General features: G+C 38.8%; 1 protein-coding gene across 1 annotated transcript; it reads left to right on the top strand.

Annotated features, from left to right (window-relative positions):
• Positions 1 to 11,697: 11,697 nt before the first annotated feature.
• Positions 11,698 to 12,951, top strand: FANCF (FA complementation group F). The gene has a single exon (XM_042905191.1). The coding sequence runs from the start codon at positions 11,755 to 11,757 to the stop codon at positions 12,832 to 12,834; it is 1,080 nt and encodes a 359-aa protein (XP_042761125.1). The 5' UTR covers positions 11,698 to 11,754; the 3' UTR covers positions 12,835 to 12,951.
• Positions 12,952 to 15,843: the final 2,892 nt, after the last annotated feature.

The following is a 15,843-nucleotide window of genomic DNA, read 5'->3' as shown; positions in this document are numbered from 1 at the left end:
TAGAAATGAAACTACTTTAGTCAGATTAGAGGTAAAGTGCATATTTTTTTAGAAAACATCATAAAATAAAGCCTGCATATATTTCTTGCTACTTTTTCAGCTGTTATACGCACAAAATAATATTAGCTCCCTTTTTCTTAGGGCTTTGTATCCTGCAAAGCTGTTGAGTCTTATTCTGACCATATATATTAAAAAAAAAAAAAAAAAGGAGTGAACAGAAAGACAAAAAAAAAAAAAACAAAAAAGAAAGATAAAAAGAATGGAAGGAAGGAAGGAAGAAAGGGAGGGAGGGAGGAGGAAGAAGGGAGGGAGGAAAGTTCAGAAATAGAAAACAAACTTGGCAGTGTGCTAATTCTACTTCATTAAGCCGCTGACATGACTGGTGTGTGAAGGAGGTTTTTGATTTCTGGATTACCTTCTAAAAAAGATGCCATATAAAAACAATTTAACATAGTCAAAGGCCTTATGATTCTGTTTCCAAAACACTCCACCTTTCTCAAAATAGACTTTTATTTTGTAGTTCCAGTGGTCCATTTCCTTTAACGATGTGCGCGGGGTGACCTTCCAATTTCCTATCATTTAGTTGTCAGATTAATATTCATAGATCATGCTCCTCACCTATATACCTAATGAGATTACAAAATTCAAGAACACATAGATGGATTTAAAGTTGAAAATGCGGGGCGCCTGGGTGGCTCAGTTGGTTGAGCCTCTGACTTCCACTCAGGTCTAGATCTCACGGTTGGGTTCCCGCGTTTGGGCCCCGCCTACGGCTCTGTGCTGACAACTCAGAGCCTGGAGCCTACTTCGGATTCTGTGTCTGCCTCTCTCTGCCTCTCCCCTGCTCATGCTCTCTCTCTATGTCTCTCAAATAATGAATAAACATTAAAAAAAATTTTTTTTAAGTTGAAAATGCTTGAACTGCTGGAACTTGAGCGCTAGCTTCAGAGTACTTTAAGTTTGAAAAACCAGAGGAAAGTAACGGAAAATCTGGCAGCTAATATAGGCAATGAAAGGTAAATTCATCATAATCCACACTATAGAGATATTCAGTCATCTTGTTTAAAGTAAGCTATTTTTTCCTTTTCACTAAAATCTGTAAAAGAAAAAAAAAGAGAGAAAGAAAACTAATTAAAATTTCCACATTGCAAAGCTAGAAGAGAATAGTGTTCTCTTTAATCATTTTTCATCATACACAATTGCAGATATTAATTGATATTCTCCTGGTTGGGCAGAGGATAAAAATACCAAATTGTTTTTTCTCAGTTACATGAATAAAACCAAACATATTTTATATTTTTACAACCAAGAACCCCAAGAGCAGAAAATTCTATTTGAACTAGGAAAAGTTAGGAACGTTACACTGGTGAAAGAATTTCAATCTACAATGGAACCCAGGAAATAGGAAATAGAGAATCTCATGAATGCACCCTCAGAAGAACCGAACTTAAGATCTGGAGAAACTGATTTCCCATAAACACCTGGTTTACAGAAGAGAGAGATACATCTCTTAACCAGCTAACATCTGCTAAGAATCCCTCTCCATCCTCAAGCCCATGAGCTTGCAGCTTGGATTGGGGGTGAACTCCCCACTCTTCGCACTTCTGGACCATAAATGCAGCCCACCCCAAACCCTCAATGGACTCACTCATATGTAGCTTGCTACAGTATGCATTTCTCAAATTGCTATTCCCAAATAGACTCAATTTCTGGTAATTTGATGTTGCCTCAGTTTACCTCTTTATTTAGGTTGACATACTTTAAAAAATACATTTTTTTAATACACAAAGCTTCTTACTATAAAATCTGACATTTTCAAATTTGCTTAAAATTATATTGTTGATTGTAATATCCCTAACTTTGTAATATCTCAATAACATTATTTGGCACATATCTCTCTGAAAAACAATTTTCTCAGTGTTTCCCATTATATAGTCAAATTTAACTTGCTACATACCTTTTTTAAATCTTGCCTTTATTATTATAACTGTTTTTTTTCCTTCTACCTTACAATTCCCTCAATAATTTTGTCTTGTTCTGAACTCTTGGCATTTTCTGAGATGTCCAAGGAAAACTGAAATGTCTTTAAACGGATCCAGGTACTATGAACATCCTGGAAAAAGAGATATTGCTCAGTTGTATGTATCTCCTCCTCTATGTCCAGCATCAATAAAACAGATGAATACCAAAATATATCAACTAGAGGAAGGTGAAGACTCATCATATTCTAAGATAACAAGAAATAGGGGCTTTTACTCGCTAGGTCAGCTGAAGTAAAGACACACAAACTGGTAGGTAGAAAGTTATAACTTTCATTATCCCACTCAAAAGCATAAAGGAAAAAGAAATATTAACTATGGCACTTTTGCTTCAAACATCTCCCCCTCCCCTCAAATGCAGTGTTTCCCTCACATCTGACAGTGAAATATTCCCTTTAAAGCCTCCCTTCATATTTAAAATTCTGTAACTTACTGATAAAACATTACCAGAAAGAATTTTTACATTCCAATAAAATGTCTCTGTGATACTGTGAATTTTGTTTTAATCACTTATTTGGCTTATTTCGGTCCGTTTATTTTGCAATGTTAGGAATCTTTGGGGAAAACACTTCTTGACATTAATGATATTAACAGACTAGCCCAATCTAAGAACTAAGATTAGGTCTGGAAGTTATTAAAAACAAGAAAGTTTCTTGAGAACTTTTCTACCATATTTGCTATTTTGTAAGAGAATATTAATAAGGAAAATTAGATTCATCTATTGCTTTTTCAAGGAAAATTTGAAATGAATTGACGTATCTATATACATGTATTATACATGCATATTTTGCTTTCCATTTCCTTAGTTTTATTTTTTTATATAGTAATTCTCTCAGGACATTTCAGGTTATATGTCTGGAAACTTCAGCCATCCAGAAAAAAAAGAAGGTTGGGAAATAATGAAAAAAATGTGCTGAAAGAATTCACATAAAAGTTTTTGGAGACTTGAAAATGGGAACAACAGACACTTAAAAAGTTATTGAACCAGAAAAAAAAAAAAAAAAAGCCCTTCCTGGCAGGTAGTTATATAGCAATATACTGATAACTGTGGGATAAAAATAAAGGCATCCAGACATTATTACAGAGCTCTCCTCCATGGAAATCAAACCTAATTCAAAGGTAAAGAGAGAAACTGATTCATCTTATTTTTTTCTTTCTGGTATGAATGTTAGGAAAAAAGAAAAAAAAACATCAACTGTGAAAGAAAAATGAAATCTTAAAAATAAGTGTAGTTCAATTATTTAGTTCCAGTGTCTTATCAGAAATTTCATGTCATTTACTTCTGTACAAATACACACATATAGATAGAGAAAGGTGTTAATCTGTGTATTGATATATAGTGATAAAACTATATATAATATACTCTATTAATGTCAACATGAATTTCATCATTGTCCTTTTTATATAGAATTAAAACAAAAAAACATGTGCCAAGCAGTGGAAAATACATAAAAATGATAAAAGTCAGAACAGCTTCTTCAAGTGTGATTAATTCAAGTATTTAAATAGTTTCTGAATATCAGCAATCCAAGAGGTATCAATTTAAATGCTCAGATTCTGGGAATTGAATCTGAGATTATTTAAGGAACTGGAGAGATTCTTGCTTAAATTCTTCCCATTGCATAATTCAATCCATATTTTTAATAACTCAATCCTCATGCAGGCAAGATGTCTTCTCAAGTTAGCATACGATCCACGAATTATTTGTTCTACTATCTAACATGCTAATCCAGAGGACCCTAAAGAGGGTAAGGGATGACAGTAGTCTGGGATTAAACAAATTCATTAAAATGTCTACTTAGCCATGTTTTGCTATGAGCTTTTTTTTCTTTTTCCCAAATACTGCTATGAATCAAAATCAATACCAATCCAAGCATTCCATTCCAAAGGTAAAGAGACTTCACCAGGGGCGCCTGGGTGGCTCAGGTGGTGAAACAACCTACTTCGCTTGGGTTGTGACAGCTCTGAGCCTGGAGCCTGCTTCGGATTCTGTGTCTCCTTCTCTCCCTGCCCCTCCCCCACTTGCACTCTGTGTCTCTCTCTCTCTCTCTTTCAAAAATAAATAAACATTAAAAAAATTAAAAACAAAGAGATTTCACCAATCACTTAAAGAGAATATGCTAGGTAATTTTGATTCTCCTCTCCATTAGGATATTGATTCTCGTTCACAAAGAATTTTCCTATCAATTTACCACAACTTCTACCCACCCGTCCTTAATGTTTCCTCTGCTACTCCCTTAATGAAACTGTCATTTTATGCACTTCAACTATTGCAATATTTTCCTACTGGACCTCCATTTTAGCCATTTTCCCCAGCTGGCTACAACCAATTCTCTACATTGCATTCTAGTAGATAGAATCATGTCATTCTTGTGCTCCAAAGTTGTCAGTAGCATTTGATTGCCAATTGAGCACAGACCCTGTTACTTAGTACAATCTTCCAAGGTCTTCATAAACACTTCTACAGTAGACAGGAGATTTTCAGAGTTGTGGATTTCATAGATTTATAAGCTATCTATATATCTAGATAGAAACATATATCTATACACACACATATATATTCTTTTTTTTACGTTGGTTTGTTTATTTAGAGAGAGACAGTGAGTGTGCAAGTGGGGTAGGGGCAGAGAGAGAGAGAGAGAGAGGGAGAGAGAGAATCCCAAGCAGGCTCCACACTGTCAGTACAGAGCCCCATCCAGGGCTCGAACCCACGAACCGAGAGATCATGACCTGAGCTGAAGTCAGACACTTAACCGACTGAGCCACCCAGGCGCCCCACACACATAGGTATTTTAAAGCAGGCATCTAAGATAATACTTGCAGACTCTCATTTTTCCAAATAATGAAAACACAAAATTACCATTTAATATCACCATGGCTTTATAAAGGAATGCTTTTTTCCCTTTGCTTAAATTAATTATGTTTATGAAAACATTTCACATTGTGCTGTCGTCTATCTTTCATGTATCACTGTAATAATGATGACTTTGTAATAGATTGGCAGCAGTGTATGGCAGTGAAAGGTATTTGGGAATCATTGTACTAGACTACCCAGCATTCCCTAAACATATACTGATTGATCATATTATGACTCACAGACTTGTGTTAATTATAGGAATGGCTGAGAATTCAAATAACTGTGTCAAGGTCTTGGCAGGAAATAGGCTCAGTCAGCAGGGATTTTGAAAATAATTTAGCAGAGCAATATTTACAGAGGTATGGCCAGGGTTAAGGAAATCAATAGGTGTGTTAAGGTATCCAGGGTTAGCAACAGCAGGAAGTCCCCAGGACTGCAGGGAGTAATAGTTGCTATCAAAAGCTCAAGGGGGCCTGATAGAACTTTTAGAGGAAGAAACAAGAATCCTGAGGTCTTAGCTGAGAGCAGAGAAAGAAGAACCCTACGACTCTCTCCTCCTTCTGATTGCTTGCTAATGCCTCTGGCTGGTTAATTCAGCAGCATGCAAGAGGGTAAGAGAAGAGATTGACACAATCAAGGATGAGGCCAGTCCTCTGTGCAGAGCAGGGGAGAGAAGGGAGAAAATGGATGAAATAAAATGGGAGGTACAAAAAAAGAATAATTAACCACCTAACTTTCTGCCTCATCATATTTATAAAAACCTCAGGCAGGCTAATTTGAATTGCAATGCCTTTTATTTTTTCCCCTTTCCTTAGCTGTGTTAATGCCTGTGTTAGAGCAGTATTTTCCACCCTTCTCACATGGTGGCACCTGGCAGTCAACAAAGAGGAGTTGGGAACCATGGTGAAAAAAAACTTTTTTTTTGCACTTTCCTGTTATGCTAGTATGAATAGAGATGAATCTACATATTAAATTTATAATAAACTTCTTAACGACATTTGAAACTCTGAGATTTTTTAGAGGGAAATTCTTGAGTCCATGATTTTTTATAGATACTAGTTTTATGTTTGGTAGGGTCCATCACAATTCTTGATCATCATTGAGAGTCACCATTGACTAGAAATATTGTTAATAAAACAGATACAACCATTTTTGTGCCAATTAAAATTTACAGGAAATGAGATTATATTTAAAATTTTTTAACATTTATTCATTTTTGAGAATGAGAGAGACAGAGCATGAGCAGGGGAGGGGCACAGAGAGAGGGAGACACAGAATCCAAAGCAGGCTCCAGGCTCCGAGCTGTCAGCACAGGGCCCGACGCGGGGCAGGGCTCGACGCGGGGCAGGGCTCGAACTCACAGAGCACGAGATCATGACCCGAGCTGAAGTCGGACGTCTAACCGACTGAGCCACCCAGGTGCCCTAAGAAATGAGATTATATTTAAAAGAAAAGCTCTTCTTTCCTTATAAAGGCAACATAATGTCAAACCTTATCAATAATGTTGCAAATGAATTTTGAATCCAAAAATTTCTAATACCAAGAATTTAAAAGTTTTCGTGAAAGCTCTGATTTTCAGAATATATGTGCATTGTTAGAGCAGCCTTTCTGCTACTAAAAGACCACTTAAAGCCACATATAGTTGCAAATGGAAAGGAGTGTCTCAAATTTGTAAAAAACAGAGATTTGGGGTGGACATCTACACCTGTGCCTACATGGAGAGTCTCACCTTTTAATCCCTTCTTCCTCTATGCCCTGTCCTTCTTGGACATCTGGAACTCTTCCACTAACTTCCTGGGCCCCTTTCCCATGACGAGTTTCTCAGAAAGATAGATTGCATTGTTGCAAAAAACAAAAAAAAATCCGAAAGTGTCTGCAAAGTTTTTATGAGAAATCTGTCTTCAAAAGTTGTGCCAACTTGACAGATGGTAACTATACTTATTGTGGTGAGCGCTGCTTAATGTACGGAATTGTCAGATCTCTATGCTGCACATCTGAAACTAATATAACTTATATGTCAACTATATTTCAATAATAAAATTCTTTAAAAGGTGTACCAGCTTGTTATTCATTGTTGTTACTGAAGAATACAGACAGACCTATTCTTACCCCTGTTTTGAATGAGGTAATGGAGTCAGGATCCGGTGTTATCATTGCCCATAATATTTGCTCTCAGAGGGACTATAAAAAAGTCAAAACACTTTCCTTTCACGAAGGCATTCCTGGATGAAGGGAAAACCCTCTGTGTCCACCTTGCCTGAAGATGGGGAGTCCAGGTCTGCTTGTTCATATAGAAAGATATTATTTCAACAACCAGGTAGCTGAAATTAATGTAGTGATATGGGACTATGACATTGTTCAGAGTAGAATAAAGGGATACCAGCATGTTTTGTTTCCGGTGGTCTCTCAGATGGATAGCGTCCTATAATTTCCGGCTGATTGCATATCTTAAAATAATCAGAAATTTAGACCTAACCTAGAGAATAAAATCAATTTGATTTCTCTAGTCTTTATAGTCCATTGAACAAGAGTGTATTAGAAAACTCGCAGGACCATGAGTAAATACTTCAGCAGCAAGCTGCATCTTTCTTCAATAAAATTTTCTTCACCATCACCCGTAACAGTGTTGGTGGCTGCTCTTTTGTATTTGGGAGGAGTGGAATTTAGAGCAGATGTGAGAAAATATATGCTTTGGAGGCTTATATAATAACAACAACAACAACAACAGCCAATGCTTATTGTTTACAAGTGCTGTACAGTGTTCTAAAGGGCTTGTACTAATTGGGTGCATTTAGCTGAAAGTGACAAAAATGAAACTGAAACTGGCATACACACGCAAGAAAACCCACCATAGCCAAACAAATAAGACACACACCCACCACAACTGGGAATATATGGGGCTATAATCCTAAACAGGGTTAGTTTGAGGGTTGTCTTAATTCAATGGATTCTTTGTGATTCTGAGATTCTCTTGGCTCTGGGGAAGGAGATGGCTGCGGCAGCTGCGGACTTCATATAAACGTATAACAATATCAAGAGGAAGACAGAAACTAGCTCTTAAGCATGACTGATACTCAGCTTGTGTACCCGCTTAGGGCTCCAAGCTGACAGTTCAGCGCCTGCTTGGGATTCTGTCTCCCTCTCTCTCTGCCCCTCCCCCACTCGTGCTGTTTCTGTCTGTCTCTCTCTTTCAAAAACAAAAACAAAAAAACTTAAAAAAATAAATAAAAGACTGGGTTCCTAAATTAATTACTGAATTAAGAGCGGGGTGGATTAAAATGGTTCGCTCAAAATTCCCAGGTACTACCCCTTGGGCTGAGCTGAGTCAGTATCCCCAATTGCATTGTTATCTTTCAAAGTGGGTGGGAGTGATGACAGCATGGTTATTGAAAGACAGTCACAATATCAAGTATGGCGTTTTACATTTATTATCTCATTTGCTCTTCACCAGGACCCTATGAGGTATGTATTTTGTAAAAGCCTTTTTTTTTGGAAAAGCCTTAACCTTTGCTTAACAGCCATGGTTTGAATAATTATCATATTTTAACAAAAATCTCCTGAAATTTGGCCTTCCGTTCACTCTTTTTTTTTTAATTTTTTAATGTTTATTTATTTTTGAGAGACAGACATGAGCGGGGGAGGGGCAGAGAGCAAGGGAGACACAGGCTCCAGGCTCTGAGCTGTCAGCCTTCCATTCACTGTCTTAATTTACTGTCTCCCAGGAATTTAGGGATCATAACCAAGAAATGGGAGATTGCTCCTGGTACGTGTAGTCCACATGGTACATGGTCATGTCATTATATGTTTTACTGTGTTATTCCTCTCGTTTCAATTTTCCTTTATTCCCTGATTGCTCAGTTTAAGGCCTAAATAAAGTACTGGTCCTTTATAAAGCTCCTGTAGAACTCTCCAGATTACAACTGGTCTCTCGTAGAATCATTCTTACAGTTTTTAAAACATATAACAACCGATTTGCATTACAGTTAAGTATTTTTGTGCCCCTCCCCACCCCTGCTTCAAGATTGTTAGACACCTTTTTTTAAAGCTTATTTATTTATTTTTGAGAGAGAGGTGAGGGTCAAGGGACAGAGAGAGAGAGAAGCCTCAGAAGGCTCCAGTGCGGGGCTCAAACTCACAAACTGTGAGATCATGACCTGAGCCAAAATCAAGAGTCAGATGCTTAACTGAGTGAGCCACCCAGGTGCCCCAAGATTGTAGATTTCTTGAAGTGAAAGCCCTGTCATAATTATCTTTCAATCTCTAACACTTTACATAGAGTAGAAGCTTAATAAATGCTCATTGAATGTTATTGAATTAAATGGAACACTGAGGAGAAGCTCTAAACCCTAGGCTTTTCTTTTTTTTCTTCTAAAGGGGAAAACTTCACAGACATTGTTTAAGGAAAATAGGCTGGGGCACCTGAGTGAGTTCCAGCACTGCACTGCACCCTGCCCCCCTCTCCCAGCCATTGGGCTTTGTGCTGACAGCTCAGAGCCTGGAGCCTGCTTTGGATTCTGTCTCCCTCTCTCTCTGCCCCTCCTCTGTTCACACTCTGTCTTTGTCTCAAAAATAAGTAAACATATATTAAAAAAAAAAAAAAAAAAAGGAAAATGGGCTAATGTGAAATATGCATACATTTATGCATTATAATGCTCAAGTAAGGATTTAAAATAAAATAGCTTTTTAAAAAATGTTTATTTATTTATTTATTTATTTATTTTGAGGGAGAGAGAGAGACAGAGAGAGAGCACATGCACAGGCAGGGAAGGGCGGAAAGAGAAGAAGAGAGAGAATCCCAAGCAGGCTTCACGCTGTCAGTGCAGAGCAGACACGGGGTTCACATTCATGAACTTATGAGATCATGACCTGAGCCAAAATCAAGTGTTGGAAGCTTAACCAACTGAGCCAACAAGATGCCCCTAAAGTAGCATTTTATAGAGGTAAGTGGAAAGATACGAAGCTGGAAAAGTTATGAACCATTCTTGCCATAAGGTCTCACCCCATCCTGAATAGAAGATGTCTCACCTTCTCGAATGGATTGACTTTCTCATCTCAGGTATCTGCAACTTAACTGTTCCCTTGGTCATGAAAACTTTTCTCAACACTCATCTTTGAACTTCCCAGGGAAAAGCCAGTTTCTTTAAAAAAATTTTTTAATGTTTATTTATCCTTGAGAGAGAGACAGCGCACGAGCAGGGGAGGGGCAGAGAGAGAGAGGGAGACACAGAATTGGAAGCAGGCTCCAGGCTCCAGCTCCAAGCTGTCAGCACAGAGCCCAATGTGGGGCTCCAACTCACCAACTGTGAGATCATGACCTGAGCTAAAGTCAACACCTAACCTAACCTAACCGACTGAGCCATCCAGGTGCCCCGAAAAGCCAGTTTCTTAAAGAGGCCTCCTTATCACCTAAGTCTTGCTGACCTATCTCCATTATATCTTCCTTACCACATTTGAGGCTATTTGTTTAATATCACTCTCAAAAGTGAGGAGATGAACTCCTCCACCAGGACAAGGGTCACATTGATTTTCTTTAGCACTAAATCCTTAGTATCTTACAGGATGTGATGTAATAAGTACTCTTCATAAAAGCATAAATAAATGAGTGAATTAGTGAAGTCTGTACATTTTCTAAAGGCAGCCTGCACACTGGGCTCAAAGTTTCTAGTAGCCAATACAAAGAATTTCAGGATACGGTATCCTTAGCATAAAATCAAGTAATACTTCAAGACCAAAAGAATGTGGGCTAAAAAATACCAAAAAAATAAAACTGAATTAACAGCATAAGCACCACTGCTTTATTTATTCATTAAAAAAAAAAAGTGTGGGAATGTTCATTTTAATAAAACATGACTCTTCCCCCTCTTAAATTTGTTTCTCTTCCCCTTTTTGTTAAAACAAAAGAAAAGGAAACATCAGTTCTGCTTACTTAAATTAAAAGTGTTGGCTAGTGTCTTTAGGACTGTAAAGAAATTCAGCTTAAATGAATTATGTCACCAACATCAGTAAGTTAGAAACTGTCGTATTTACACAATGCAACCTCTAAGAAGTTGGCAAGTATTTTTTGAATGCATAAATGAGTGAATAATCCAGATGACATTCCAGAATTGAATCCTTCTTCCTCTCCCCTCTCTTCCCACAATCTTAGTCAAATATATTTCTGTCATAGTGTCTTAACTGTCATTTTGCTCAGTTATTTGTGTGAAATGAAAGTCAACTAAGCTATTTTGCCATGGGAATAACGAAAACAAAAAAAGTGCAATTTTGTAATAAAAATTTAAATTCTTTAAAAAAATTTAAAAGTACAAGTATTGAAGTTTTTTGTTTGCTTCAGTTAATCTGGGCTTCAGCTCTAATAGCAAAATAACAATGTGAAGGCCCAGAATTTAAGAACGTGCCTGGCATTAATTAATTGGTGGTCAGTACATTTTTTACTAAGCTGAATTGAACTAAAGATTTAATTTAATATTTAACAGCATGTCTGGCATTACCCAATAAACCTCAGCAAAGACCATCTCAGGCCAAGCTCAAGAAATTTCTACTTGGGCTTATTTCCAAAGTGAAAGAAGCATGGAGACTCTCGCGACTAACGGTATCTCGCACGTGACGCAGGGAACTCTGTTTTGAACACCCCACATTTGCACCCCCTCCCTCCTTAACTTTAGTGGCAAAAGTAAAACCGCGGGGACTTTTCTCCAGTTTAAATTTCCCAGGGTCAAAGTACCCGGATGAACGTCCTTGTCATATCGACAGGGACTTTATCCAATAGCATTGTAGAGAGGCGTATCCTTACACAGACGCTCCAATCGGCACGCAGAGAGTCGGCGTCTCCAAGGTGAACGCGGAAGTAAGCACGCCCCCATGGAATCGCTCCTGCAGCACTTTGAGCGCTTCTCCGAGGTGCTGGCGGTCTCCCGCACGACCCACGTCAGGACCTGGGACCCCGCGACAGTGCGCAGGGCCTTGCAGTGGGCTCGCTACCTGCGCCACGTCCATAGGCGCTTTGGACGCCATGTCCGCATTCGCATGGCTCTGGAACGGCGGTTGCAAAACCAGTGGAGACTGGAGGGCGGCTCTGGGTCCTCTCCAGTCCCTGGGTTGACGAACTTCCAGGCCTTGGAGCGCTGTGACCTCCTGCTGTCTCTGCGCCTGCTAGAGAACCGGGCCCTGGGGGATGCCGCCTATCACTACCTGCTGCAGGAGCTCTTTCCGGGCCCTGGCGTCCCGGACGCCGACCCGGAGACGCTCCAAGGCAGCCTGGCCCGCCTCGCCCGCCGCCGATCCGCTGTCCACTTGCTGCGCCTCAGCGGCTACGGAGAGAACTCGGTGCTTGAGGAGGACTCAGTGCTGAAGACCCAGGCAGAGCTGCTGCTGGCGCGTCTGCGAGAGGTGCCGAAGGCCGAAGCCGAGGGCCCTAGCCGGTTTCTCAGCATCCTGTGGGAGCGCTTGCCTCAGAACAACTTTCTGAGGGTGATAGCGGCCGCGCTGTTGCTCCCCCCGTCGTCTCCCCGGCCCCAAGAAGAGGAGCTGGAACCGGGAACCCCCAAAACGCTCGCAGACGGGGATCAGGAGCTGGTCCGTTGGCTTTTGACGAAGTCGGATGTCATGGCCGCCTTTTGCCGTAACCTCCCAGCCGGGCTTTTAACTTCGGTGGCAGGCCGCCACCCAGAGCTCTCCCGGGTCTATCTGGGTCTGCTCGCAGACTGGGCCCGACATCTGCACTACGACCTTCAGAAAGGCATTTGGATTGGAACTGAGTCCCAACATGTGCCCTGGGAGGAGTTGTATGGCAAATTTCAAAGCCTCTGTCAGGCCCCCCCACCTCTGAAAGATGACGTTCTAGCTGCCCTGGAGTCCTGTAAGGCGAAGGATGGAGATTTTCAAGTCCGTGGTCTCAGCATCTGGACAGACCTGTTGTTAGCTCTTGGGTGTGGGTCATGATATTGCACTTAGGAAAAAAGAAGTTTTAGGTCTCAGACCGGGCGCCAGTTCACTTTGGGCCATGTTTTGTTATTACTTGAATGTATGGTTTACCAAATTAAAATTCCAGTGCTTGCACCAGATCTGTACTTTCATGTGTCCAAAATAGTATTTTAGGTGCTAATTTGTAATAGACGGAATTATAATTTACAATTACAATTGTGCAAAGTAACTGCCTCGTGTTGTCATGGATTTTGTGGATACAGGAGTGACATTGCAAGTACCTTAAAGCCATGAGGTTAACAATAGTTTGCATATTAGAAGGCTCACTTCTGGGGCGCCTGGGGCCCCAGTCTGTTAAGCCTCCGACTTGAGCTCAGGTCATGACCTTGCTGAGTTCGAGCCCCTCCTCGTGCTCTGTGCTAACAGCTCAGAGCCTGGAGCCCACTTCCCCTTCTGTGTCTCTCTCTGCTCTCCTGCTCTCTCTCTCAAAAATAAATAAGCATTAAAAAAAATTTTATTAAAGGCTCATTTCTACGAATGCTGAAAAGATAATGTAGTTTTCAAAGTGACAAAGCACTTTTTTTTCTATCAGTATAACTTACTTTTTTAGGTTCCCCTGCCCCCCAAGTAGTGAAAAGCTTTCTTTAATCTTTAACCAACAACATGTGTTGGTATGTGTGTGTGTATATGTATATGTATGTGTATATATATATATATATACACATATATATATATATATATATTCATTTTAAAAGCTAAAAAGCTAACTGGGCTATTTGGAGTTTAAACCCTGGACTTTGGCCTTTTTAACTTAATATTCTAACCAATTAATCAGCCTCAACCTGTATTGAAATTGTGTTGTTCAGCAAGTTTGTTTCTCATTTCTGCAAATCACTACTCCCTGAAATTCAAAGACCAAACAGTACTTTAAAGCGCTGACTTCAGGATGAGGAAAAACTTTGCTTAAAGTATAGTAAATACGTATATATGCCCATGGGTTTAATAGAGCATTTGCTGGTAAAAGAAACAAAACATGAATTAGAAGACCCAGATTTTAGGGCAGCTTCTGTCATCAACTAGGTTAATAAATCACAACTTTGGTGTTACAGTTGCCTCATGTTAAATGAAGTGCTTAAAATAGGTAAACTTCCTCATTTTTCCCTTGGTGGAGGCCCTTTGGGGACAGTTTAGAATATTTGTCTAGTGTTTGTAGGAACCTAATTTCGTGAGTTTATCCAGATGCTCCACAGCTGGCAGAGTGATTCCCAATCACTCAGTTTAAGAGCAATTTGTTAATTTTTGTTAGGGGGATATAACTTTGCATTCATCAAGAAATTTTTGTCCCTATCCAAGTTAGTTGGTAGCAACATTTTCTTGGAAAACATATGAAGCTTCAGAAAGTTAATTTCTAATTTCAGAAATGGAATTAGAATGAGGACTTGTGTAATCTTGTAGAATTTTTAATTCTATAGTAGAATCTGGAGTAAACTACTGTTCCCCTACCATGTACACTTTTTTTTGAATTATCTGGGTTAACAGTATCCAGTTTTTATTTCCTGTGGTCCGATTCCTTTTTCTAGCTCTCATCCATATAGCACATCTTTTAGATTGCTTGCCATAGAAAGGCAATTCCTTTTATCAGTTACGCGAAAGTCTTGTTTCAGGAAACAACCCTGAGAAGTTTTACGGGGGTAAGTCCTAATTGTGACCCATAACCCTAAGTTCCATAATTCTGAGCTTTAGAGAATGACAGTTTGTAAACTTATTTCCCTAGTTTTATAGCTACATTGAAAACTCTTATTTAAAATGATAAAAATGGACATAGACCTAAGTAAAGAAAATTTTAAAATCCATTTTTATACTTCCCATACCTTATTTTAGGCTCTCTGTTATGTTCATTACACAGATAATCTTGTTGAATTTTCACACCAAGACTGTATTCTTTAAATCAGGGTATAGGCTGAAAGAGATCAGGTAGAATACGCAAGGGCACACAAAATAAGCGACATGGGAGCAGAAGCCCTATCTTGTTTTTTTTCTATTTCCCCAGAGCCTAGCACAGTGCCTGGCATGTGGTAGGTACTCCAAATGTTTCAATAAATGAAGCTAAGATTAGAACCTTAATCTGTATTTTTTATCTCATTTTAAGCAACATTAAATACTTGAAAATATGCTATTGAATATAGCAATCTTATTCCTCTAGGAATCTATAAGAAAAAGTGAGAGGAAAGAATGGGAAATTGAGTAAATAGCTTCAAGCTTCTCATGAGTCAGCAAATAAAACAACTTCTTGTCTGTTGTATTGCTGTTAGTATTATTTAACGACATCTATCTCAATGTTCTCTTAGAACTTCTATTCGGCTAGTTGTACATTTATTAAGTATATTAAAATATTTCAAATTTAAATGCTGTTGTCTATATGCTGGCTACTTGTAACATTTTAATGGAAAATGTATAACGTTTGGCTTTTGGAGAATAAATAAGGCATATGTATGGTGTCCTATGTATGGTGTCTTATAGTTCACAAAGTTCTACGATTAAATCATCTAGCAGAACCTCTGTAAAACAAGGCAATGTCCTATGAGCTTCCAATTTTATTGAGACTCAGGAATTGAGGCTCAGGGTAGCGATTTGTCCAACACCGCATGGCTCTTAGGTGGTAAAGTCAACATAGATCTGGATCTTTTCTAACTTGAATTGCTCCACATATCTTTTAGGTAATCTTAGGTGACTGGTAACTTGAAAACCGATGTTCAATTAAAAGGTCTGTATCATCATTGTATACTTCAAATTGACACAGGGTCTGGCACAGGGGAAGCATTACATTTTTTCAATATTCTTTACGTTTGGGTTGTCACCTGCTATAACTTTTACCAAGTTATTTTACTCTCTGAGAGTTTATTCATCTTAAAATGGAAAAAATGCCACTTTGTCTACTAATTAGCATAATTAAAAGATAAAATGATAATGCCTATGAACATGATGTCACAAGTTATAAATAGGCAGATTCACTTATTTTCTCTTCTT

Source organism: Panthera leo, chromosome D1 (assembly GCF_018350215.1).
Source record: "Panthera leo isolate Ple1 chromosome D1, P.leo_Ple1_pat1.1, whole genome shotgun sequence".
Taxonomy (NCBI): Eukaryota; Metazoa; Chordata; class Mammalia; order Carnivora; family Felidae; genus Panthera; species Panthera leo.
The sequence above is the reverse complement of the archived record's forward strand: the minus strand, read 5'-3'. Positions and strand labels throughout refer to the sequence as shown.